The 27,426-nt window shown below is 52.1% G+C and overlaps 1 protein-coding gene across 1 annotated transcript in view; it reads left to right on the forward strand.

The window, feature by feature from the left end:
- The first annotated feature begins 462 nt into the window (after positions 1-462).
- The window catches only part of Klf13 (KLF transcription factor 13), a 48,929-nt gene continuing 21,965 nt past the window's right edge, over positions 463-27,426 (forward strand). Inside the window, exon 1 of the mRNA XM_057756258.1 lies at positions 463-1,513. Within this exon, the coding sequence (XP_057612241.1) occupies positions 934-1,513 (580 nt within the window). The 5' untranslated portion in view covers positions 463-933. The remainder of the gene's footprint in view (positions 1,514-27,426) is intronic.

Here is a 27,426-nt window from a genome sequence, read left to right on the forward strand (position 1 = left end):
GCCGGCGAGACCGACACGCCACCTCCCTTGCGCTCCTAGCGGGCGGAGCGACCACAGGGTGCCCTCCGCAGCATTGCCATCCTCGCGCCACCCACGGCCGCCTGCGCACAAAAAACGCTGGCATGGAAAGGCCCGGCGGGGTTCCCGCTGCGGGAGGCACGCGCCCCAGCCCTGCGCCGCTACACCGTGGCCCGCCACCCTCGAACGTCGTGCGTCACCGTGCCCCGCGCTGGGCTCCGATTTCCGCCCCTCCTCCTGCCGGTTCAGAGGCACGCCCACTGGCGCGCGCAGGTCCCGCGGCCAGTAGGGCCCTCTGGAGGCCCGGATTGGCGAGATAGAGCACTCAACAGCCAATGGTGTTCGCGTATGCCGCCGGCCACGCCCCTCCCAAGGCGCGGGCGCGCGACCGCACCGTCCCTCTGGTGCGCGCTCCAGGCTCCCCGCCCCCTTCGTGCGCGCTGCTCCCTGCGGCCGCTGCCGCCTGTAACCTGCGCCGCCAGGATGTGGCTGGGGGCTGACGTCGGGTCCAGATGTGGCCCCGGCCCCGCCCACCCCCGGGGCCGGTCCGCCCACACCGAGCCGCGGCGCGCACGGAGGCTGTCCCGCCTGCCACAATGCACGGTGGAACTACGACCGCAACTTGCAGGGGTCGCGCCTAACATCGCCGCTCGACATCCATGAGACAAGCCGGCCCTGACGCCGCACGCGGACCCTCTTCGTCGGAGCCCCCCATGCGCTTACCCTCCAGTACCCGGCCAGGCGGACGCGGAGCCGCGCGGGTGACGGCAGAAGCGGCTGCGCGCCCAGCCTAGCCCAGCCCAGCCGGAGAAGAGGGCGCGCCGCGCCCCCGCCCCCCGCCGCTCTCCGGAGGCCGTGGGTGCGGATGCGCCGCTGACGACTCCTGCGAGAGCACCGCGCGTCCGAGCCCACAGCATGGCAGCCGCCGCCTATGTGGATCACTTTGCCGCCGAGTGCCTCGTGTCTATGTCCAGCCGCGCAGTCGTGCACGAGCCGCGGGAAGGGCCTGAGCCCCGGCCCGAGGGCGCGGCCGCCGCCGCCCCCACACTGCCCCGCGTTGACGAGCGCTGCGACGGCAAGGACAGCGCGTCGCTTTTCGTGGTGGCGCGGATCCTAGCGGACCTCAACCAGCAGGCACCGGCGCCCGCCCCCGCGGAACGCCGAGAAGGGGCCGCTGCGCGCAAGGCGAGGACCCCCTGCCGCCTGCCGCCCGCGCCCCCTGCGCCACCGCCCGCCCCAGAGCCCGCCTCCCCCGGACAAGCAGGCGCGCCGGCCGCGCCCCCCAGCCCCGCGTGGAGCGAGCCCGAGGCGGCTCTGGAGCCGGAGCCCGGCCCCGCGGGGAGCGGCGAGCCCGGCCTCAGACAAAGGGGTCGGCGGGGCCGGAGTCGCGCGGACCTCGAGTCCCCGCAGAGGAAGCACAAGTGCCACTACGCGGGCTGCGAGAAAGTTTACGGGAAATCTTCGCACCTCAAGGCGCACCTGAGAACTCACACAGGTCAGTGGGGCAGCATGAACGCCGCGAACGAGCGGACTAGGGACTGCTCGGGGACAGCCACGCCCCCAGAGCTCTCGGCCCAGCGCTAGAGGGGCCGGGGGCGGGGAGCCGTGAGCTGAGGGCGATCGCGGCCGCGCCCCTGCCCTGGTGCTCCGGCCTCGCGTGACGCTGGCCGGCTGGGGAGCTCGGAGCCGGCGCCCTCTCGGCGACCGCGCCCCCATCGGGCACGCCCCCTCCCGGGTTCTTGGGGCGGGGCCGCGGGGTGTATGTCGTCATCCCGGGCTGCGGGCGGCGCGGGCAGGTGCGCTCGAGATTGCGGGGGGTGGGGGGGTTGCGGGGTGGGAGGCGGCGCTCCACGATTGGGGCGTGGGTGCTCCCGGGGCTGGAGCGTCGCCATCCTCTCCCCAAGCCTCCGGGTACTCTCTGGCTAGGGAGGGGCCGGCCCGCGCGGGCGAAGTTCACCCGGGGACAGGGATCCCTTCAGCCACTCGGCACATTCTTCGCTCTCTTCTTCCTGTAATTTTTCCAGCGCTCTAAGGTTTAATTTGTCGCAACCCGACCCAGCGGCGGCTCTGGCCGCCGCGGGGGGCGGTCCCAGTTCTCGCTCCCCACCCGCGGCTCTTTGTAGGCGCCCCAGCCCATCCGGCCGGCGGGGGCGCGCCTGGTCGCAGGGGGGCTGCGCTTTCTCTACGAAGGCGCGATCTCTTCATTGCCCTTTCTGGTCCAACTTTCACCTGCTCCTGGACTGACGGTGGCACCTGTACCAGGGCGGCCGGTCAGAGCCTGCAACCTGGGGTGGCGTAGGGTCACTCGCTTCTGTGGTTCCCGGGCATCGCTTGGCCGCGCTGGGGCCCGACTCTTGGTAGTTAATTCGTATTTATGAAAGCCCTTCCCCTCGTGTTTGGCTTTAACACAGCGGTGCAAACCTTTAACTGCATTTCCTTTAAGCTCACAGAAACTCTTCTGTAACACTTAACTCTTTTTTTACAGCTTTTATTTTTACAGCCTTGAGGCAAGTTCACTGCAAAAACACTTAGTTCCTTTGCTTTGTTACCAGGGGCTGTACTTTTTTTTGTTGTCAAAACAGTTGAGTGGCTGACCAAAAAGCACGGGAAAACACTGAAGCTGTGGAGGCTGGAGCTCAAGGCCTTTCTGCCCGTACATCCGTAACGGGGCGTGCCCGAGCTCTGCCTACTTCTAAGCTAGGGGTTCCCTGGCGAACTTTTACCGCAGAGGCGGGGGTGGGATGGTTGGTCCCAGCTCTAGGCTTTGACCGCTCAAACCGCGTGGCAGGTGACGGGATTGAATGACGGCCGGGCCATTTCCAGGCATTCAGAGTCAAAATTAATGGTGTGCGAGCCCAGTAAGTGGGTGGGGTTTGTGTAGGGCTCCCAGTTGTGCTAGGAAAAGCGGCCGCCGGGGTGGGTGTGGCCGTGGGGGAGGAGCAGAGCGGGGTTCAGAACCTGATGAACCAAGAGTGCTGGGTGGGGTTTGGGGTGTTCGGCCACCAACTATCGGATTGAGAAATCTTGGTGCAGAATATTTCACCGTGACTTCCCACTTGCAGATCTGGTGAAATGCTGAGGGCTTTTCTGAAGGGATGTGGCTGGCTGTCGTGGGCGGGTTGGGTCCAAGATGTTTTCCTGGTTGCCTCGCTTATCCTTTCAGTCTCGTTGGCGTTTAGAAAACGTTTGGGGGCGCTCAGGACCGCGTCTTCCGTAGTGGGAGGGAACCATTCTCTCCGGAGCGCCAGGAAGCTCAGAGCAGGCAGAAGAGGCTAGAGCCGGCCTTCTTTTGAGTGCCAATAGTGTGCTATAGACCAAGGGTAGGCAACCGGGGCCGCCCTCCATGGGTGCTGAGATTAGAGGGAGGCGCCACCTTCGGGTAACCGTAGGGTTCTAGGCCCTCTAGAGAGCGGGGGTTTGGAAGTCTAGGCTGCGTTTTATTTGGTACCCAGGTGAGTCCGATGAGGATAGTTGCATCTCTCAAATGCTTGCCTCTGGGTGGAGTCTGGTTCAACCTCTGGGAAGCCATTGCCTACCTTACTGTGCTTAAATGCAGAGTGTGTTGGGTACAGAAGGGAGAATCCAGCAAGGTGGTCCCAGGGCCTTCCACGTAGGCTTTGGTTCTGGGGTGGCTGTGGTTTGGTTTGGGTCACAGCGGGCAGCAGCTGACTGAGGCCATGCCACATTAACTCCGCCCCAATACCCAATAATAGTTTTTGGCAGAAGTGATTATTATAGCCACCTTAGTTAACAGGTAGCCAGCCGCCGGGCGGTGGTGGCGCACGCCTTTAATCCCAGCACTCGGGAGACAGAGGCAGGCGGATCTCTGGGAGCTCGAGGCCAGCCTGGTCTACAAGAGCTAGTTCCGGGACGGGCACCAAAGCTACAGAGGAACCCTGTCTCGAAAAACCAAAAAAAAAAAAAAAAAAAAAAAAAAAAAACAGGTAGCCAGCCGCTCTGTGATGTGTAGCTGTTCCCAAACCTCGCCATGGTTTGGTGACATGTGCCTTGACCACCCGGAAAGGTGGTGTGGGGGCTGTATGTTTAGTGCCTTTGGGAAGGGCAAGGGTCCCAGCCAGGGCTTTCCTTTGATGCGGGCGCCTGTACAGTTGTTTGCAAAGAGCTGCCTCTTGCTTAGCTCCCTAAGTCCTCTGGACCCCTGCCTCTCCCATCTCAGTTGATGTTACGGCAAATGCCACAATCCAAGCCACTTGTTTATGTAATTGGAACCGCTCAGCCTGTACTTGGGAGATTTGCTAATCTTACTTTTGGAGGAGCAGCAAGGCCAGGAGCAGGTGGTTTTGGAGACCGAGGGATTTGAGGTGGAAATGGAGGACTTCAGAAAATCTACTCCATTGAGCAGCAAGCCTCCTGCATCTGGAGACTCCTGCATGGCCCTCGGGCCTACAGTGGAATGGTGGGTCACTTGGTCTTCAGAGATACCCGGAATGGATCCCTACTACATCTTTGTTCCCATTAAGAATTGTTTTCAAAATTATTTCATGTTTTTATCCTTGTAGCACATAGAGCCTTTGTATGCTCCCTGAGCTGGCAGGGCTATTTAGTCAGTGGCCCCCAGGGCACCCAGAGGAAGGTAAGCACAGTGTTGAGCATAGTCCTTCCCTGGAGGCAGGGGTAAGGTTTGTGGATGGAGTGGGGATGGAAAAGTATAATAAGATCCGTCTCACCTGTATTCTGAATTAATTCACCGGTAGGGGTTAGCCTGCAAAATTATCCTTCCCCACTGAAGTGGGGATTTGATCCTGCATGGGGTTCTTGGATAGTGTATTCAGCCTTCTCCCTGCAAAGTGCACTCTGACCTTAGAGCCTCCTTTCCAAGAGGTTGCTGGCCCTCTTCCCACTGGTACTCTCTGACATAACTGCCCAGAAGTCAGTTTGTCTGAGCAGAGGATGGCTTGGGCAGGACTTCTACCCAGGGTAGAGCCAAGCCTCTTGGTGGGCAGCCCTTTGTCCAGAAACATGCCTATGTCAGTGGTCCTTCCCTAGTCCCCAGACTGCCAGTGGCTTCTTAGGAACCTTTACAAGTAGCACAGAGAGCCGTCTCCCAGCTGCGTATTGCATCCTGCACTGTGCGTCTCTCCAGTCGTCCTCCGTGGATTTGCGTGTGTGCACGCCACAGTAACATTTAAGAAGGGCATTAATGGGATGCCGGGCAGGGTTTGTTCACGTGTCTACTACTTCAGGAGACAGTATTGTTCTTTATGGTGTGAGTGTTCAGTGGTATGGCCAGGCCATGACTTATGGGACCTCTTACCCATCGAAAGCACAGGATTTGGTTCTGCTGTCTCTATAGAGTAGGTGACAGATCTGATGCCGAGGACCTGGTGACATTACAGTGTCTACGGAGCTGATTATAGCACACGCGGGGCCTGTTAGCCTGAAAGAGAAGGTCCTTTGTTGCACTTTGGTCTCCCCTGGGAAAAGGGAGAAGAGACTGGCTGTGCCACCACTATCTTTGAGAAGAGTTTTTATTTCTAGTTCTCCTTTTCTCAGGTAGAGCTTTAGAGTCCAGACCCACATTAAACTCTTGAGACCAGGCTCCCTCCCACATGCTCTGAGCCTGCCCTTCCGGCTTCCTCAGCTCTGGCTTTTCCAGTCACCAGTGTTCCTTTCCTATGGCAGGGACGTGGGCCTCCTTGCACAGAGGTTGCTTGCCTGACAGAGAGGGCTAGGGTGTGCTGACCAACAAAAGCAAGTCGTAGGCTAGAGCTCACTGCAGAAGAGGCCTTGGATCTGGGATACACGGTGCTGGATACAGTCCTTCAGTCCTCCAGAGAGGGGCTCTGCCGTGCAGTCATCAAAATGAACTTGGGATAGCCTTTCTGCCCCCAGGTACTGCTTGCTCCTGCAACCTATATCCTGCGGTTTCTTGCTTCTCAGATGTGGCAAAGCAAAGGGACAAGGTCAGTTGTATCCCAAAGCTGCTAAAGGTGAGGGAGGAAACAAACAGAAAGTTCTCACGTACACACTTGTGGATGTGTGTGCATTTAAATACATACCTGAAGAAAGCCAAGGAATGCAGTGCTGGGGTGTGTCTGTGGTGCTGTCTGAAGGGGGGTACACCATCCCTGCTTCCAGCAGCCCTGGGGCCTGCACAAACCAGTGTTCTCACAGATTTTCAGATACCAGTGTGTTAAAGTGTATCCAGTTTCTACTTTAAAAGGGCAATTTAAATGGTCCTTGAAAGCATCTAGAGCTAGTGGTTCTCAACCTTAAAACCATAAAATTATTTTCACCGCTACTTCATAACTGTAATTTTGCTACTCTTATGAATAGTAACGTAAATATCTGGTAAATAACACAAGTATCTGCTATGAATAGTAATGTAAATATTGTGACCCACAGGTTGAGAACCAAGGATCTACAGTGACAGGGTCAGCTCTCAACCACATCTTTAAGACTCCCAAAGTACATGCTAGATGTAAGGCTTCTTTGTACTTCTTCAGTAGGACCCTATGGTTTGTTTGTGTTCGTGGTACTGGGGGTCAAACGTAGGCATCCTAGACAAGCATTTAATCATCGCCGAACTGCTTCCCTAGTAATTTTTTATATCAAAGCAGGATCTTCCCAGGTAGCCAATGATGACATTGAACTTTTGATCAACCTCCTGGGCTTAGCTGGGAGTTCAGAAGTGTGCAACCACATGTAGGACTCATTTCAATAAGGAAATTAAGATTCAGATGGGTTAAGAAATGCCCGCACAGCAGGGAAGCAGGTGTATCAAGGGTTTGCCATGGACTGTGTGCTTCTGAGTTTGGCCATGCCTCCCCTGTGCCCCTTGGCCACTCTTCTCGGACGGGCATTCTGAATGACACAGGGAAGCAAGGCACCCTAGTACTGCAGAGCTGTGGTCACCCCACCCTCATTTGTATGCTCAAGTGCTTAGGCAGTGGGGTAGTAGGCACTGTGGGGTCTCCCCAGACAGAGCAGTTGATACGATGTCATGCTCTGCTCCCTTATTCCCTCTGTCTTTCCTAGACTCTTTAACTGTTATGTGTACTGTCTGTATTCTGGTTCTGTAAGGGCTCCCAAAGTTTCCACACAGGCTTTTGTCCTGTCTGCCTGGAGTCTAGAACAGTGTATCTCTTGGCCATTTGAGAAACTGACATTTAAAAGATTTTTTTTAGATCTATTTAAGTATATGAGTATTTTGTGTGCATGTATGTTGAGTCCCATATGCATTCCTGGTGCCCAAGGAGGTCAGAAGAGGGCATCAGATCTTACAGGTTGTGAGCCATCATGTATGTTTTGGGAACTGAACTCAGGTCTTCTGTAGGAGCAACAAGTGCTCTTAACCACTGAGCCATTTCTTTAACATAAGACACTGACATTTTAAGAATGGAGCCCATTTGTCCTGGAGAGTATTCCATAGCCTGGACCTAATTGATACCTCACACTTAATAAGCATAGCTTTAAGAAGTTTGATCAAGCCTTGTGGTGGTGGCACACGCCTGTAATACCAGCACTCAGGAATCAGAGGCAGGTGGATCTCTGAGTTCGGAGTGAATTCTAGGGCTACGCAGAGAAACCATGTCTCGAAGAAAAAAAAATTGATAAATATGTAACCGGTGAATTTGGGCATTTTTGTCACCAGAACGGGCAGGAAAAAGTATGTTAGCTAGTTCCCTCGTTGGGTCACATGGTTAAGATGGTGCTTGTTGAATCCTCACTGTGTACAAGGACAGGTTTTTCTTTATACTAATCAACCTGTGGGCAGATGCTCCGATACTGGCCACCTGCCGTGTATTCATCCCCTGGCGTACCCCTGGCTGGTTTCTTTATCTAGTATTCTAACATCCTTGACTGAACAAGTGTCAGAGGTTTGGGGGCACTGCTTTTGATGGCTTTTAAAGTCAAAGGGTAGCAGGCAGTGGTGGCGCGTGCCTTTAATCCTAGCACTTGGGTGGCAGATGCAGGTGGATCTCTGATTGAGGCCAGGCTGGTCAACAGAGTGAGTTCCAAGATGGCCAGGACTACACAGAGAACCTCTGTCTCAAAAAACAAACAAAATAAATAAATATGAGTAAAAGTCAAGTCAAAGGGAATCCTGAGGGAATGTTAGGCTGTACCCTCCCCAAATAAATGCGGCAGATCATTAGTCATGATGAAGGTCCTTCCTGGTATGTTTATTTCCAGCTCAGAGGGGAGCTGGTATCAGTTTTGGCCAGACCTCCTGTGTCCTCACTTGGCTTGTTCTTGTGTCTAGATGGTTGCTGTCACCCGCCCCTGTAAGGTCCTGGTGAAGACTGCCTGCTTTCAAGAAAACAGAAGCCTCTTGTGCTCACATACCTGAGTGTGTAGAATTGTTAGCTTGTTTTTATTTTACAGCTCTAAGTGGGGATTTCTCAAGAAAACGGCTCCCCATCTAATGGGAATAAAAATCGCTCCACCTTGGCAGTTCAGAAGTTAGCTGTGCCCTATAAGCAGGATTGGAGCAATAAAGCAGCTGCCACCCAGTCCCTCTGTACAGAGTGTACTCCAGCCATTTTCATAGGCCAGTGTAATGGACCTGATGCCCAGCTGTTGACTCTCAGTGGCAGGAATGGATTGGGTATGAGGTTTTTGTTGGAAGCCAGAATAGTGATCACTCAAGCAAAAACCCTGCCTTTCTCTTGAATGTTTGTGTGTGTACATGTAAACATACATACATATACACGTGTTGTGAAGGTTTGAATCATACATGTCCCCCATATTCTCTAGCATTTGAATACTTGGTTCCCAGTTAGTGTTGTTTGGGGAGTCTTGGCGGGTGTGGCCTTTCTAGGGGAGCTTGTTACTAGGGGCAGGCCTTGAGAGTTTAAAAACCAGCACCATTTTGAGTCTGCTCTTTTGGCTCTCTGCTTGAGATTTGAGGTGTGAGTCCTCGGCTCTCAACTTTCAGATTCAGGCACTGTGTCTGCCACCTTCTGTCCCCACTATTGTGGAACCTGGTCCTCTGGAACTTTAAACCCAAGATAAATTCGTTCTTCCGAAAGTTGCCTTGGTTTTGCATTTTATCACAGCAATAGAAAGCCCAGGACACAAAAATGTTGTGTCTTAGCCAGACATCGAGAGCTGGAATATGGTGGCTATACAGACACACTGCTTTCTTTTCCACTATAATTTAGGGCCCATCACTCCCCCAACAACTGTGGAGGAGCTTTTTATGAGTCTTGTTCCTGGGGGAGGTACAGGGTTCCCTTATTTGGAAGTAGGGCTGTGGTAAAAAAGTGTTCATCTGACCAGTCAGTTCCCCTCCACCTTTTTTGGGGGGGAGATAGAGCCTTGCTATTTAGCCCAGGCTTGTCTTAAACTCAAGCTTCTCCTGAGTGATGCATGTGTACGTGTGCATGTGTTTATTCTAATGTTCTCATTACTACTGTCTATAGTCACTGTGTGTGTGTGCGCGTGTGTTTATTCTAATGTTCTCATTACTGCTGTCTATAATCACTGGGTGTGTATGTGTGTGCTTGTGTTTATTCTAATGTTCTCATTACTACTGTCTATAGTCACTGTGTGTGTGCATGTGTGTGCGTGTGTTTATTCTAATGTTCTCATTACTACTGTCTCTAGTCACTGTGTGTGTGCGTGCGTGTGTTTATTCTAATGTTCTCATTACTACTGTCTATAGTCACTGTGTATGTGTGTGCGTGTGTTTATTCTAATGTTCTCATTACTACTGTCTATAGTCACTGTGTGTGTGTGCGTGTGTGATGCACTTACACATTTGGTGGAACACAGCATGGTACCATGGGTCAGAAATGCATCTTTGGCAAGCCCCTCCTTTCCAGCATTGTTTTAAACAAACCAAACCAAGAGCATACTTCCAGAGAATTTTTTCCCTTGTGGGTGGGGGTGGGCATCTGTTTATTGTTCTCATTTTTTGAACTTCATCACACAAAAACACTTGCTAACCAGGAACTTGGCCACACTCCGTGGCCATTGGCCAGTCTGTCCCAAGGTGACCTGTTTAGAAAAGCCCTGCAGCTTGAAGCCCTAGATTAAATGTCCTTGTACTGCTGCCACTGGGGTGTGGGGGACAGGGCATGTTTATCTTCTTGGAGGCAGACCCAGGGTGCATTATGGAAGAGCTCTACAAGATGTGGGTACCCATATTAACAGATACGCACCAGGGCTTGGGGGTGTGGCTTAGTGTAGAATACTTGCATGGCTTGAGCGAGGCTCTGTTGGATCCCCAAATAAAAAAGCCACTTGGCAAAGAGTCAGTGGCTCAGTGCCTTCACAGGGCTCCTTTCTTGAGGGGACTTTTAAGGGTTAGATTTGGCACTGGTTGGTCACCTGTGGATGGAATTTGGAAGCAGCCAGAGATTTAGCACAGGCTCACCTTGCCCCCAGCCAAGTTGCTAGCACAGATCAACTGGGGCCCAAGGCATCACCTCCTTTTTGCTTTTTGGAGAGGCAGCAGTTAAACTTGGTGGGAACATGGTGCTTCCTTGGCCTGGCTCCTACAGCAAGGAGACCCAGCCCCTAGGTATATGGAACTGAGCGGCCCTTCAGGTTTCCTGTGTGGGATCCCAGGGCAGATGAGCCTTCCTTCTTGGGGACTGGATTCCCAGCTGGGAGAGGGTTCAGCCTTGGCAAAGAACAAGTCTTCAGGGAAGTTCTTCTGGTGTGCAGATAGTTTTAGTTTTTCAGCAGCACCTGAGCATGTGCAAGGCCTTTGATAAAAAGAAGCATGTCCTACTCCTGTAAATTCCTTCTCTGAGCCCTACTTGTTCTTAATTCTAAAGAGTATAGGACTGGGAAAATGGATTGCTCGATAAAGCGCCTTTCAAGTAAGCAAAAGGTCCTGAGTTCAGATCCCCAGAACCTGTCTGAAAAGCTGCGGAGGTACCAGGGTCTGTAACCCCAACACTTCCTGTCTGGCGGGGGGGTGGGGGGTGGGAGTGAATTCTGGAGGATTCCCTCAACCTCATTGGCTGGCCAGCCTAACTTAACTAATGAGCTCTAGGTTCAGTGAGAGATTCTGTCTCAAAAAATAAAAGCGGAAAGACCAAAGTTAACCTTGGGTCTTGACAGGTGCCCGTGTCCACTTGCACCATACCCACGCATGCGCATTCACACTAGCCAGTACCTGCTACACATACACACGCATGCTCACACAAACACATGAGGGATGGGGAAGAGAAAGAACCAAAAGAGCTTGGCTAAAGAGGGTTGTGCAAAGAAGCACTGGGAAGAAGGGGGCAGAGGTGACTTCTGCCCCTGTAGACCAAACTCCTGGGTATTGTCAGCAGGGCACAGAAGTTATGTTCACAAGACTGGCCAGGAGTTGTGGGAAAGGTGAGTACCCAGACATGTTGTTTGAACAAGAATGGTGAGCGTGAATTAATTACATAGTGGCCAGTCACACGAAGATATGTAAAGTTGACTGCAGCCAGGCCCTTAGCAGGCTCTCCATTGTCTTGCTCAGTGCTTCTCCAGTCTGCATCTCTCTCCTTGTACTCAGCACCCTACCCCCACAGCCTTGGTTTGCTTATTGGTGATGGTACCTGCATGTTTCTGCCATGGTCCTCTGCCGGTAGTTTTCTCTGATCTGTTTTTGACTACCAGCCCAAGTGGGGTTGCAGAGGGGCAGAAGTGCCCGTGGCGGCACCGGGGACACACAGAGACTTTGAGCCTTAGTCTTTCCCAGGGCGTTCCCTTTTGCTACTTGGCTTGAGATATGCTATATCTTCTGTGTGAGTCCTGGACTGTGCAGAATGCCCACATGTCAAGGTTGTGCCTGGCAGGCTTTGTGGAGGGGTGTGGCTCTCTCAAAGAGAACAGTCAGAGTGTTCCCTGTGCTAGCGTGGTTCTGCGGTGTTAGCACTCAGAAAGCTGGGTTTCCTGAACTCCCAGGCCTGTGTGATCAGGTTCCGATGTGGCCTATCTTGGTGACAGGCATTTTGCTTTGGATAATTGTATTGCTCTAAGTTCGCATTCTAGCTTTTGAAAAACAGCCTTTATTTTCCTCATTCCACTCTTCCACTTTTGTATATGCTAGGCAAGTACCTTGTCCGCTGAGCTTCAGTCTCTTTCTTCCCTCAGTGATCTCGTGAAGCTGCCTAGGCTGTACTTGAACTTGGGGTTCTTCTGCCTAAGCCTCTAAGGAGCTAAAATTACAGGTCTTCACTCCCACATCTGACTTTGGCCTGAGTTATGATCTGATGTTTTGAACTCATTTGTCTAGTTACCAGTGGAGCTCAGCTTGGAAGAAAGAGTTTACGTGGGTGTGTATGGATGTGTGCCTATATGTCCATGCGTGCCTTTGTGCCTTTGTGTGTATGTGTACACATGCGTGAGCCATTCAGCCAGCACACAGGACAGTTGCTCCCTTGGATAAAAGCCTGCATAAGATGTCTGGCGGTGGTGCAGGCTGTAGCAGGAATGTTTGCTTCTGTGACACCACAAGCCCTTCAAGCTTGATGCCCGGCAAGTGCAGGGCAGAGGGAGCAGTGTGCCTGGCAGTGGCTGTGCAGACAGAGCTGGCCTCCATGTATGGAGAGGAACCTGTAGTTGAACAGGAGGGAACTTACTCTTCATTCCTCCGGGCTTCCGCACAGACTAGGGGCCTGGATAGTATCTGAGCGAGGGCATGAGTTGTCCAGCTGAGGGCATAGTCTGGGCACATCAACCCTTAATTTCCTCCTTGTACTTTGGACCTGAGCTGGTTCTAACCTGCCTTCGGTGGTTTCCAATCGCCAAGGAACAGGGACACAGGGCATAACAGGAAGGAGAATGTAGGCACCTCTTCTTTGTGCTATAAGGTGTCTCTGCTGGGGAGATCTGCATATCCATAGGGGAAGCTGTGGCTTCCTCCTTCCACCCTCTGGGGACACCCAGGCACCCATCCTGTGTGTTGTTGGGGAGGAGGTGGCTTGGTTGGCTGTTCCTTGTCCCAGTCAGGGTCCTCCTACACAGCAGAACTGGAGGTAAATACTGAGTTGCCTTGACAACCAAGCTGAGTCTGGGCTCCAAGTGCTCCTGGCTTGAGAAGCTTTCATTGTCTCAAGTTTCTAAGATGGGTTTCTATTTTGATTTTTTTTTTTTTAATTAGCTAGTATGACTAAGATTGCAAAATGCCTGACCTGGTTCCTGTAATTTCTTAATAAACATTTATATTCTTTTTATAGGAGGAACATTTCTGTGATTCATTGACTTTTTCTTTTAGGTTGGTACGGCAGGGTGGGGGCAGCACAGAGGGCACCCCACTGTTGACAGCTGGCACAGCGTAGGCTTCGGAGTCCTGGCTGAGGGCCAGAGACTGGGAGCGCTTACGTAAACACCACACCAGGATTTATTGGCTTTAAGGCTGATTAAGTTCCATGGAAAATTTTGGGGAGCTGGTTCTCTTCTCCTGGAGTGTTCAAATGCCCATAAGTGGAGCTTCCAGAGCCCAGGGGCCACCTACCTTCCCAGTTCAGGGCCAATCCTCCTGGAGGAGGTTAGGGTGTAAACTCATTTTACACCTTTGCCATGCCAGTAAAGATTATGTTCACTGTTAAACTCTAACTGCTCTTGTAGGCAGCTTGGCAGCCTGGGCCATCTGCACCTGGCCAGGCTGTCCTGCCCACATGCTGTTGGTGGGAACATCCCTGTGGGAATGGCCAGCCCGGGAGTGGATTCAGCAGCAGGTTCTCAGGCCTCCTGTTTTGCCAGGGTCTTTGCTCTGTCTCACTGTCGGCCACCTTATACAGAGTTCCCTGCCCAACAAGGAGCCAGGTGAGTGTGCAAGGAAGCTGATTCATTCATTTTCTGGCCATAATGGCTGCTCTAGGTTACCTACCTGATGGATAGTTTATTCAGTGAGGCTTTGGTCAGCATGGTCATGCAGAGCGCCACAGGTCCTGTTCCAAGGGGGCTGGGCTGTTTTATGGACCCTTTATCCCCTGTCCTCAAGGGCCCACCCTGAGTGTGAACCTGTCGGGAAAGCATTTCCGCAGTAGCCTCTTAAGAGTTGCCATGTGAGCCGGGCGGTGGTGGCGCAGGCCTTTAATCCCAGCACTCGGGAGGCAGAGGCAGGCGGATCTCTGTGAGTTCGAGACCAGATCCGCCTGGTCTACAAGAGCTCTCTACAAGAGCTAGTTCCAGAACAGGCTCCAAAACCACAGAGAAACCCTGTCTCGAAAAACCAAAAAAAAAAAAAAAAAAAAAGAGTTGCCATGTGGGGCAGGGCCCCAACCCAGCACCAAAGGACTGTCCAGACTTGGTGTGCCAATTTCAGAATCAAGGCTGGCATTGCTTTCCACATTCCAAACGGCCCAGCTTTGCCTGCTTTCACTAGGGAGCAGCAGCTGGCCCCCAACAAGGAACCCAACCCAGTTCCTGGGCCGCATGGTGTCCCCTCCATTGAGAATGCTTTCCCCTTCCCCAACTCTTTGTAAGTTAGGCATGGCCCTCCTAATAGGATCCTTTCAAGCATGTTTACAGAATTGTTCTTTGTTAGTATTTATTTATTTATTTTTAGGATTTACTTCATACTGTTAGAAAACAGTAGAGTTGTTAGCATTGTGGTGAGGGGTGTTAAGGGAACCCAAAGCATGGAACATTTGAGACTTTCCGTGTGCTGTGTGTAAGGCTTGGTGGTGTTGCTGTCTCCATCCCTGACCAGCCGTGTGTGCTTAGGCTTCATAGGTGGCGTGCCTTAGTGTTTCATCTCTTACATTTGTATATTTTGTTCATGTATGTGCATGCACACACATACGTTCCGTGGCATAAACATGGAGGTCGGAGGCAGCCTGGGGGAGTGATCTCTCTCTCTCTTTCTCTCTCCATCTCTTCCCCTCTCTACCTCCCCCCACCCCCATCATGTGGGTTCCCGAAACCAAACTCGGATCTTCAGGCTTGGCAACAGTTACCCTTACCCGTTGTGCCACTTTGCTTTGAGGAATGCAGTGGTGCCCCATTGGGTAAACAAAGATATGTCTTATTAATAAGGAGGCTTGACCTTGAGGTATGAGTGGGCTGAACACCATCCCGAGATTTCATCCTTAATTCCCATCTGTCTGGTCATAAGGACCTCTAAGAGCAGAAGAGAAAATGATCCAGGCATCCAAGAGGGGTTTGTACCCAGAAGAGAGAGAGAGAGAGAGAGAGAGAGAGAGAGAGAGAGAGAGAGAGAGAGAGAGAGAGAGAGAAAGAGAGAGAGAGAGAGAGAGAGAAAGAGAGAGAGAGTTTAGCCTGGAAAACCAGAATTTTATGTCCTGCAGTTTTTAATGTGTAAGTATTTTGCCTGTAAGTTTGTTTACCACGTGAACACAGTACCTGCAAAGGCCAGAAGAGGGCTCCGGCTCCCATAGTACTGGAGTTCTGAACAGTTGTGAGCCACCGTGTGAGTGTTGGGAACTGAACCTGGTCCTCTATAAGAGTAGCAAGTGCTTTTAACGGCTGCTCCATCTCTCTAGCCCCATGTCCCGCAGTTTTGCCCTTGGGTACCTAGATAGATCTTTTTGCTTCTTGTCAAGCCCTTGTATACTCATGGCCTTCTCTGGAGGACTTAGCGGCAGTGGTGGGAACTGCAAGCTTCCGTGAGCATCTGTCTTTCTGTTGCTGTGAAGACCTTGTTGCTTGTTGCTGAGCTGTGCTCCTTCTAGAGAGTGACAGCCCCTTCTCAGGTGAGTGTCCTTTGTTACTAGGTAACCAAGACCTCCCAGGTCCCAGCAGATTGTATTCAATTGGTGTTCAGAAGCAGGTAAGCTGGAAACCTCCAGGAGAAAGACTCGGATAAGGCACGGTGGTCTGAGGGCTAGTAGTGCCCCCGCCCCATGTTTCGGACATTTTCACAGCAGTAGGCAGCATTGTTCAGCCTTGCTAAGTGACTCCACCCAAAAAAAGAGAAACAGTCCCAAGTCCAGGAGAACTGTGGGCTAGACTGTGCAGAGTCTTGGGCAAGGATATTAGTCTGTTCTTCAGGGAGACTAACACCCTCCAGGTACCATATCAAGTTTTGTCCCTGAGAGTCCTTCACGGTCTGAAGAACCCAGAAATTCCGTTTGTAGAAACATATCCAGTATTTCTGTAGAACCCTTGAGCAGGCTCACCTCGGCAGCAATGTGTGGACATGAGCTGTGTCTGGGGCCTTCCTGGGCTGCTCTGGTTTCAGCAGACATTCTTCTTGTTTTCCCGGAGAGATTGCTTTGGGGAGCTTTAGCCACAGCCCTAGTGTGTGTGTGTGTGTGTGTGTGTGTGTGTGTGTGTGTTGTGGGGGCAGTAACTCTGTTTGCAAATACAAGAATTGTTTCCTAAAGGGAAGCCCGGAAGTGTTTTTGAGGTTGGCTCTTCGACTGTGAACTGCCCTTTCTTACCTCTTTCCTATCTCCTCGGCACCTTCGTGTTAGTGTATTTGGCATGAAAACGCTTCCTGTGTGGTCTGAGGTAAACGTGTTGAATGACTATAAATAAGAGCATGGCCTGCCTTTCTCCCTCCATCTGATTGCTCCAGAGGATGCCTGAGAATGTGCCACTGTGTGGAGCCTGTTCGCTGGGTAGAGGAGGGGGATGGGACCCTTCCTGGGGCATGGGGTGACCATGGCCTTCTACACTGTCCAGGACCCTTTGCTCGGACAGTGGGTGATGTTGCCTTGCGACTTCATATCCTGTCCCTGTGGTCTTTGGAATGGTCTCTTCCCTCTTGCTCTGTGCCTCTTTAGGTGCTGTCCTGTACCCTGCACAGGGCCTGCTGCTTAGATGTCTGTCTGCTCAGCGCCACCCTGGGCAAAGCAATGACAAGGCCATCTATTGACCACTTTTAGATGTCTCGAAGACCATGGGGAGTAGGTAGGAAAGCAAAGCTTGGGGGCTGTTGGGCAGAGGTATACAGGATAGACTCCATCTTCCAGGAAATATCCTAGACCCACCCGAACTGTGTATGCCTAGGCCATGTGCTATCCTGAGTTTTGCTTCCAGTCGTCTGTCTGTAGCAATAAGGAGAATGGTAAGACATGAAGACCAGAGGGACTTCTGTGAAGACCGCTAGAGTCTGGTACTGACACATCCCAGCAAGGACCAGGTGTCTGCCCGTGAAGTCCACCCTGGACTGTAGAATCTCAGCCGAGGTTTCACTAGTAGGGGACAGTTAAAACTACAGAAGAAGGCCCGAGAAAAGAGCTGGACTCAGACTCCGCCACCATCAAACATAGCACAGCAGGATGACCCTGAACCTCCCGCTGGAGGAGGTGCCTCTAGGAGTTCTCCCTAGAGAGGCCTGAGTGGGTGGCTTGCAGGCACCCTGGACTCCAGTACATAGAATTAGCCAACCCAGCCGCCTTAATAGACTTGGGAGGTGCTAAGACTTCGGCATCTTGAGGCTAGCACTCTGAGCAGTGTCCAGCTTGGGAGCAGTCTCTTGTCCAGCAATTCAGCCTGGTTCCCCTCTCCTTTGTGAGGTGTATCATCACTGCCCACAGAGGCCTGTGAGCCACGTGCCACTATGACTGGTCAGTGTTACTTTTGTACAAAAGGTCTGGATTTCAAGGATGCCTTTGGCCCGGGAAGTCAGCCTTCAGCCTTGAGACATACCTGATAACACTCCTCATGGGCACTTGGTCCCTGTGAGTGTTAGTTTTTCTGTTTCCCAAATAGTGGCCTTGCCTTTGCCCTATTGCCCATGGGCAGGAGGCCTCATTCACTTAAGGTCTGAGGCTCAGTTCTCAGCCTGGCTCATTTTAATTATTTATTTATGTTAATCAAATTTTCATGTAATTTTTTATTATATATTTTTTGATCGTCTTTCTCCTTCCCAACTTCTCCCAGATCCTCGATCCTCCCTGCCCACCCAACTTCATGTTCTCTCTCTCTCTCTCTCTCTCTCTCTCTCTCTCTCTCTCTCTCTCTCTCTCTCTCTCTCTTCTCTCTCTGTCTCGAGAAAGAATCAAAACAATGAACTCGCAGAGACTGTTAGCATTCACAGGTTCAAATCAGAGGATATCCCAGCATGGGGATGGGAAAGTAGATACAAAATCCCACCCACTAATGCCGGAACTATTGCAATTGATACCTGCTGGCAAAGGAAGTGATAAGTTTTCTCCGGTGAATATATCAGCCACACTTCAGGGCAGGCCCCATACTCAGTAGTAGTTGACTAACGCAAAATTGACTCCATAGATTTTTCGGTTTTGGTTTGTTTTGATGTATGTATGCATGTATTGTCCTGTCTGGTTCTCTCCTTACACACCAAGCACAGTCCATGGCCAAGTGACCGTGTAAGGCCAGCACAGGATCAGGAAAGGCAGCCAACTAGGTGGAGTGGAAGTTCTTGATAACAGTAGAGGCTGAGACCCTGGTCAGGAACCGCTCAGCATTCCCAGGTGTTCTGCTCATGATGCTTCTGGGTAGTTCAGGGTGATCATTGGGCTAGGCTCAGCTCAGTGTGAGCTGTGGAGACATGAGGCAGGAGCTTGCCAGCTCCTGTTCCTTCTGAGTTTGGCCTGCCTGCAGCCTGGAAGAAGCCCTGGGTTTGGGGAGAGAGATGATGGGGCAGGGTCAAGGGTGAAGGTCAGAGAGAAGGGGCGCCAAACCTCACTTTGTCCATGTGTTGTGGGAAGTGCTGGACAGGTGACATAGGGTTCCTCTCCTTATTTCTCAAATGTGAGAGTCCTGGCTTGTCTGGTTCCCCTGTCTCTTGAGGACTGGAGTCCCTGAGATCTTGTAGTTTTGGGAAGCTTGTGTTTCTGCCCCAGCCTTCTTTGTCAGCCTCCTAGGGCCTCCCTCCTCCTGGAGGGACATGCCTAGTTGGAGTGTTGGGGTGAGGCAGGTCTAGGCCCAATGACTGTGGTGTGCCTGGAGGCAAGCAGCAGATGGAGGCGGGCAAGGGAGGTGTGTCACCAGTTCATATCCTGAGACTGAAAGTCCTTCAGTAAGTGTGTGGTGTGGACATAGTGGAGAAAATAAGGATGTGAGCTGCTCTGGGGCCTCCTGGCCCCACAGTGTGGCCCTTTCCTTTCCTCTGGGTTCTGATGTCCCCAAGTGGGTAGGCTTCATCTGGTAGTGCTGTGCTCTATGCTGTGCCTACTGCGCTCACTCTGTCACAGGACTGCCTGCACTACAGTGTAGCTTTTGCTCCAGGTGCACCTGCCATGGCGTGTGAGCTCCATACACTCTCAGTCACATGACACCCTATTTTCCCCAGGCTACACAGAAAGCAAAGGATAATGCATAAGAGAGGACTCCAGTGGTACTCCTGCCCACCAGCAGGTGCTTTGTGGGTATACTGAGCATCTGCTGGTTGGACATGTCTACCCTGTTCTGTACTCTAACGGAGGAGAGTGGGGGTTCAGCAGAGCACCTCCTGTGGGCCTGCGTGCTCAATACTAGCCAGACCCCAGGATGGTTCTACAGACACTGGGATGTCCCTCCATGCTGATCAGCAAAGCTCACTCTGAAATAAACAGGCTTTCCTGTCCAGTCCGGTCTCCAAGAGTCCAGAAGGTAGTTGGATGGTGGTGGCACACACCTTTAATCCCATCACCCTGGAGGCAGAGGCAGGTGGATCTCTGTGAGTTCAAGGTCAGCCTGGTCTACTACAAGAGCTAGTTGCAGGATAAGCTCCAAAGCTATAAAGAAACCCTGTCTCGAAAAACCAAGGGGTGGCGGAACAAGTCCAGAAGGTTACTCTCTGTAATGGACACCTTATTCTTGCCCATCCTGGACTTAACTTGGCTCCTTTCCCATCCCTAAAGATTCTGCTTAGACCCTGGCTTCCAGTGCACTGGGAAGCCCCAGGCCACAGCTTTCCATTCTCTCCTGTTCATCTCTGTTGCTCTCACCTTTCAAAGCCTTCTGCCGCCTATCTGTGATTCTGGCCTCTGTGCTACGTTCAGGGCACTCTTGGTGCAAGCTTGCTATGGCACAGGCCCTTTCAAGGCTATCACCTTCTTGAGGATGGAGAAATGAATATGCTATCTGACCTTGACATAAACGGTCCTGGGTACTCTGGGGCCATATATAGGGTTCTGTGTTGTATGACCAGTACATCTCAGCGGGCATCCTGGTGGTTACTTTCACTCCATCTCTGTGCGCCAGCAGCTTAGAACGTGTCTTTGGAGGTGCATGTAGAACTATGTAGGCCCCAGGGAGTGGGGAGGCTGCATCAGGGACAGGCTGGGCCACCAGGCAGGCCTGGGTGGTACCTTGGTTCCTATCCCTGGGCCTTAGACAGCAAGCTCAGCAGGTGGGAGGATAGAAAGCCTTGAGAAACTCGAGGGTCATGTGATATAGTTGGACACTCTAGGGATCAGCAAGTGTCCCCAGAGAGCTCTGTCAGCAGAACTAGCCTTATGAGAAAAAGGCTTCTCTATGCACGCTGGGAACTACCTGGGTATACCAGGGCCACCCACTTCTTTTGTGAGACCCACTGGACTAGTGCTCTATGGGAATTGCTGTCATCATCATCTTCTGGTAGGGAATGAGGGAAGACAGTCTTGCTAGAGTTAGAAGCAAGGTTCAGCCCCAGAGGTAGCCTGAGGGTTCAGGGTCAGAGGAGCTGCCTTGGTGTTTTGAGTTGGGGGTGACAGTGTGGAGAGGGTGGTAAGTCTACAGGGTCCCTCAGGAGACTGGCTGTACACACTGGTGTGTGGGTTAAATGATCCTACTGAGAAAGGAAAGAGCTCCCCAGGAGACTCCCACCAGCGTGAAAGGCTGAGGTGGTTCAGGCATATGACCAGGGAGGCCAAGGGAAGCAGTGGCTCAGGCGATTGTGATCATTGGGCCCTGGGGTATCTTGAAGGACCCAGTCTCTCTGTGCTCCCTCCTGGCGTCTGAGACCCTGTGCAGCATGGGTGCTGTGGAATGGGATTCCCTCCATGTTACAATACAGTTTTAGTAGGAATATGTATGCTTCTGGCTACCAGCCCCCAAGGAGAGCATCAGACCCCAACGCAGGCGGCAAAAGCATGCTTCTCAATAGTGCCCTGGGTACTCCAGCCTGGACTTGGCCCCCCTCACCTGCTGCTGCGTGTCTGAAAGCTGGGAACAAGACTCAGCTCAGAGCTTTCTCGCTGGTGGAGAAGGAGTCAGGGAAGGGCGATCCCTGCTTCTCCCTTCAAGTCAGCCTGAAGCTGGAATGGCCACCTACTTCTTTTGCCAGAATAACCTGGAAAGGATAAAGTTAAGAGAAAAAAAAAGTTCCCAGCAGAAGCACATGGCGGCAGCAGGTGCCTTGTGACACCCTCTTTACCTGATTGTACACTGGCTTGACAGCAGAACACAGGGGAGTGCTGGCAGCTCATTTGCATGTTCTGGACAGGAGTAGCAGCATGCATAGCAAGCACACGTGTGGATACACGTGAGTACACATGCTCCTACAGAAAATAATGCATTGCTGCAGACCACTTTGCTGATACAGAAATGCTCAAAGAAGAAATTCACAGCACCCGAAGGTGCTCCCCAGAGAGGTAGCTGCTTGACTTTGTTCTCACTGAAGCCTTAGACATAAATGGCCCAGGGAGCCTTTGCAAGCTGCCTGCTCTGGCCACAGAGAACTGCATGCTTTAGGAGTCTGGGACTCAGTCTGTGTCTTGGTCACTGTGCTATTGCTGTGAAGAGACACCATGACCAAAGCAACTCTTTTTAAAGGAAGCATTTAACTGGAGTCTTCTCGCAGTTTCAGAGGTTAGTTCATGATCTCTTGGTGAGGAGCATGCCCACAAGCCTGTAGACATAGTCCTGGAGAAGTAGCCGAGAGTTCTACTTCCTGATCCATAAACAGAGACAGACTCTGGGCCTGACGTGGCCTTCTAAAAGCTCAGAACCCACCTCCAGTAACACACTTCCTTCTGAAAGGCCACACCTCCCAATCCTTTTCAAATTGTGCTTCTTCCTGATGTGTCAGCATACAAATACATGAGCTGTGGGAACCATCCTTATCCAAACCACTGCAGTCTACATCTCTGACCTTCAGCCTTATATCCAGGAGCCTCAGTTGTGCCAGGGTTACTTTTAGCAAGTACTGTTTCTGAAGGGCTGATGTCCTCATCATTTGGGGCTGCAGTCATATACCGTGAACCAGAAGTCTTGAAAACAGAAGGAATTTGTCATAGTCTAGAGACTAGAAGGCTAAGGTCAGGATCAGTGTCTGAGGGTTTCCTGAAGCACACTCTCTGTCTAAGCTCCCTAACCCATCCATAAATACTAATTTGTGCCCTAATCATCTGTCTGATGTCAGAGATGTCTTATGATTCCATGTGAAGATTCCAGCAAGAGTTTTGGAGCTAGATGTTTAGACTACAGTGTGTGCAGTTTGTGGACTCAGATAGCACGTACCATGGGGTGCAGTTAGATTCCTGGTCTTCTGCAGGTCTGTTGCTCTTTTTCATGGGACGTCTTTCTGCACCCTGTCTCTACAGGACCACAGATAGCTTCATCTTGGGGGATACCAGACCCCTTGGAAAATGCTACTGCCTGCCACGCATTTAGGGAGAGGAAGCTGAAACTGGATTTGTAATACATTGCCTGCCTGATCTGTTGATTTTTTTTTTTTTTCTCCTGGAACACCAGATGGACCCACAGTCACCTCCACCCACGTGGAAGTCTATGTCCTGTAGGTCAGCACTGGGCACTGGGAAACTGGAGAGTGTCTCATGCTCTGCTGGCCCTGGGCCTCAGCCAGGTTCTGGCCTCTGCTCTATCACCCCTCACAGTCCTAGAGTATCTGCTACTTAAGTGTGTGGGTGATGTCTCCTCTGGACCCCACAGCACTAAAGAGGAAACATCCTGATAGCTACAGTAAGAAGGGCCTCTGGGGCTCTGCAGGTGGTGTGGCCAGGCCTGTACCTCTATGCCTGTGACCCAGGTCCTTAGGGCTGCTTGAAGCCTGTTTCTCCTGGGCATACATGGCCTATTAGGAGGGGGCAGGTCACAGCTACCAATGCCTCTCCTGCCAATGTGGACTTTGGTACGAATTCATAAAAAGCAGGTTAATTTGATATTCCCTGGACTTCTACATGAAGTTAGATGGTAGAATGCGGGCGGTGCCCATGTATCACTGAATAAATTGCATTCTCGAAGCTGCTGCATACACTCTTTACCCTGGGGTGCCCTAGGGACAGGTGCTCTGACCTCCAGCCATCTTAAGACATGCAGCGTCTGCTTTAAAGCTACTTATGATAGAAGCATAATCGTCTGGGAAGCGAATGAGGTCTGAGGGCATCAAACACCTGTGACCCTGGGATCCTGGACAGATCCCTGAGGCCTTTGAGGCCTAGAGAAAGTAGGAGAGTAATAGAACAGGCCCCCTTAATCACAGGGTCCCTAGATGCCCACTCAAGATATAGCAGGTCCATATTCTATGCTCGAGCAGAATGAGAGCAGCTGTCTATTGCCAGGCAAGTGAACTTCTGTGAATAGATCTCATTGTGGACCTCAGAGGAGGAGGGGCGTCTGTCTCTCCCTGAGGATGCTTTTCTGAGGTTCCATCTCCCTCAGGTGCTTTTAGGAGGAATTACGTGTTTCCCCACAGTGGCCTTTACCATGGTTCATGGTAAAGACATGAACCAGGGATCCACTTCACCTAGTGTTTAGACAAAATTGTGTGGCGCACAATGTGGTCTATGTTCAGCTTTCTGGACCGGGTCTAGATAGAGCTTATGACCTGCGCGGGCTCTGTCCAGCCTGTAGACCTCAAGGGATACCAGGCAGCTCAGGTCTAGGGTCTGCGCTCTAGAAGGGCCTCAGGTGAAGCATGCCCACTGAGCCCTGAGACTCCCCCACAGCGTTAGTGAAAAGCCCAGGTCTAGCATCCACTGCTCCGGGTCCTTGTGGGATCCAGTAGTTTTTTTGGCTCTCCTGTGAGATCATGGTGCTGACAGTTTAAGACACTAGAAGGTAGGCCCTGGGTACCCAAGTAGAAGTCTTCTGTCTCCAGAGCAAGAACACCACAATCCACCGTCCCGGGACCTGGTGAAGGATTCCAAGTTACGTCAAGGCCTGAAAAGCCTGAGTTGACAGTTGAGGCTCTGGGCAGGTCGAGGTGTGTGCTGCTGCTCCTGCTGCTGCTGCTGCTCCTGCTGCACAGAAGTTGCCTTGTTGAAACACTGACTTGACTGCCTTGCATCCACTGATATTTCTGATGGCAAAAGTTGAACATTTTCATTAAAAATTATTTAGGAAACCGGAAGCTGTCGGGGAAAGACTAGAGGAGGAATGGAGCACGAATCCTTTCCCCATGGTCCATCACTGCTGATGTTGCTGTCGCCTTTGATGGTAGGAGCTGAACCCAGAGCCTTTGCCTACAGGGCGAGCGCTCTGCCACTCTTCGATCCTGGTAGGCACTAAGTGACTTCTTTCAGCCTGACCTGGATCTGTGTGCTCTGCTAGAGGTGACACTCAGAGCCTTATGTTTACATCACACACCCCCAGGCTGGCCTTTAGTGCCTGCTTTTGTGTCCATCCCTCTGCCTCCTCACTCAAGCTCTGGAGCAGATAAGCCTGGCAGCTGTAGTGATGTGTTCTCCTGGGGCAGCTATCCTCAGTAATTCCAGTGTGAATTCCTAGGAGCCGGCCAAGGAATGTGCCTCTCAGCCTGGGGTCAGTAGCGTTTTTTTTTAGGAAGGCATGAGGACCCCTGTGGTCCATACCTTGGCAAAGAGAGAAGTATGTTTTTGTTAGATATCGAGAGGGTTTTCCAGTGAACAGAAGTCGCTGTTTAAGTAGGCTGTGTCAAGAGGGGCCCAGGCTCACCCTCTTCACCGAGGAACTGTAGTCTCTCTCCTTTTAAAGGGAAGTGAGGCTGTTTCCAGGAAAACAGTGTGCCCTGTGGCCCCACCTCCCACCCCTGAAAGCTTTACAATCCAGCCTTGAAAGACTGGGTACTCAGACCTTGCAGTTCAGGGAGGGTGTTTCCCAGCAGAGGCCTGACCTGGGCTAGCCCACAGTGGGCCACACTTTCCATCCCTCTTCTTATCTGTTTGCAGTGGGGGCCTCCATTAGCTCCAGGGACTGATAAAATACCTTGGAATGGGTTCTGCCAGGGTACTCTGCAGGCTGTTAACATTCTGGTTTCTGCTTGATGTGCCGAAGTAGTAGCCACAGTAAGAAAGTATTGCCCCACCTGGCCTTAGTAACTACTGGATTAGTGCCTGTAGGCAGCATCACTTGGTGTTGGTTTGACTCTGGGCCAGGGCACTGCAGGTGGAATCACTCTGTCCCCCATTATGTACCCTCATGACATTATTTCTTGCAGAGAAGAACCCCTCTTGAGTTTGTTTCTTCTTTTAAATGGAAATGAAGCTATTTCTAGGAAAAGAGTGCACCTGTGGGCCTTCCTCATACCAGGGAGGGCCTCTGGCATCTTCTGTCCCAAGCTGGGGCATTGTCCTCGGGGCTGGAATCTCTACTTAAGCTTTAGAGGCTTCTGGGGGTGGACCACAGCTCTGGTGGACCACAGTTCTTACGCCTTCTGGGTGAATTCTTTCAACATTTGTAAACAGACTGAAAGAAACTTAATAAAATGTATTCAAACTCCTGTATCACACGGCCAAGCTAAATTTCCTAAAGAACAAGAAGGACATCATTTCTCGGTCACTAGTGGTAGGTATCACCAGATTGAAACCTAAAACACCGAACAGTCGGCCCTCCTGTGGAGTCACTAGGAGCTGTTGTCGGGAAGGGACGCTTTCCAGCACGCAGGACAAAACCAGAATGCCCTTCCCGCCACCCGTCTGCAGCCACGACACGGCTGGTCTGGGCTGTGGCTCCACTGGCACCTCCCCTGAGCCTGTGGCCTGCTCAGACACTGGGTGGGCCTTCAAGTGGGGGGGTGCTGCAGCGGGTGGTGACGGGGAGGCAGTTTCCTGCCAGGGAACTGGGCTCAAAGCTGCCCCACCATTTGCTGGTGGTGAGTCTCCTGGCACCCCCTCAGCTTCCCCTTTGGCTTGGTTCCTTTGTCACCAAGGCAGTTTCAGTGAGTCGTATTAAAAGGAAAATGGCCAGCAGGTCAGAACGTGGACTCGCTGCCCTGGTTGTAAGGTGCAGTTACTTTGGGCTTCACAGCTATGGTGCTGGCCACCCAACAAGAAAGTCTCCGCTAGCTCAGGGCCGGGAGGGTGCTGTAGCCAGCATTTTAGGCACCCTGGAGTGTGTCTGTTGGGATATAGGAGATCTCCCTGCAAAGTGGGGTACCGTGGGTGGGGCCTTTGCCTGGACCTTTGCTGCCATCTGGCCTGGCCCACCTGGGGCCGACCTCAGCATGCCTGGTCCCTGCAGGGTTTGGGCTGCTTCCAGATCTGTTTTCATTTTCAGTTCCCTTTATTGCTAAACCACCTCAGGGCCGCAGAGAACAATCTGTTGTCCTCAGCTGACCTCGGACTCCTGGCCTCGATTGTTTGCAGTTTGCTAACTTTAGCTTCTGATCATTTCCACCCTTATCCTCCCCCCAAAGGGAGACACAGACCAAGAATAGCTGCTGGGAAGGGGGGCTGCAGGGGTTGTGGCCAGTTCCCACAGCGAGCTATCAGCCTGTGGGAGGCAGCTCCTGCAGCCTGGCTTTTGAGAAGGGGTTGTCTGGAGGCAGAAGCTCAGGGCCCCAGTCCCTCCCACTGGGCCTTGCACTGAGCCCCAGGCCCTGTAAAACCAAGGTGCTCCCAGGCCTTGAGTACAAGGGGGTGCCTGTTTCCATTCCGCTCTCTTTTTAAATCAAAACCAGGCTGAAGCCAGGAAAACAGTACCCCACCACAACCCTGCCTTACCCCCTGAGAATTGCTGTCTGCAGCACCCAGGTTATAGTCTGGGGTCAGATGTTACACTTGACTGCAGTCAGGCCCAAAAGATGGCTCAGACTAAAGGACCCAAGCATGTCTGTGTTTACCAAGTGCAGCATTAGACCATGTACAGCTCTGCCTTCTGGGCCGTGGAAAGCAAACTAGACTGTAGTGGAGGGGCAGTGATAGAGATGGTCTAAGGTCTCAGGCTACAGGATGGCACCTACCCAGGGGGTGGTCAGTAGAGCAACTGACCCAACCCAAAGCTCTGGAGTAGGCCTTGTGGGAGAGAAACATCCCGGCAGGAAGGAAGTGTGGCCGGTATGTTGGGCCTGCTCCTTGGGATTGCTAAACTCTCACGTTGAAGAACACCCCACAGGCACCGCCCTCCCAGTTGTTGTGAAAGAAATCTGGGACATCCCATCACTTTACCCTAAGTGTTTAAACGCAAGCTATTTTTACATGCAAGTCCAATGTGTCTAATATTGATGCAAGATAGTACTATGTGGCGCCGAAAGATACCCAAAACCTGCTCCCCTAACTTTGAAGTCGGAGCCCCCTGGAAAACTGTAAAGTTGGGGTGCAGCCCGTGCTTGAATGTGTGCTTTGTTTGCATACATGGGGCCCTAACACTGGAAAAGAAGGAGTTTTTAAAAATGTCCTGACTCTCAGGTTCATGTTCTGACCAGCTGCAAGTAAGAAAGGGCAGCAGTGC

Source organism: Chionomys nivalis, chromosome 23 (genome assembly GCF_950005125.1).
Source record: "Chionomys nivalis chromosome 23, mChiNiv1.1, whole genome shotgun sequence".
NCBI classification, from domain to species: Eukaryota; Metazoa; Chordata; class Mammalia; order Rodentia; family Cricetidae; genus Chionomys; species Chionomys nivalis.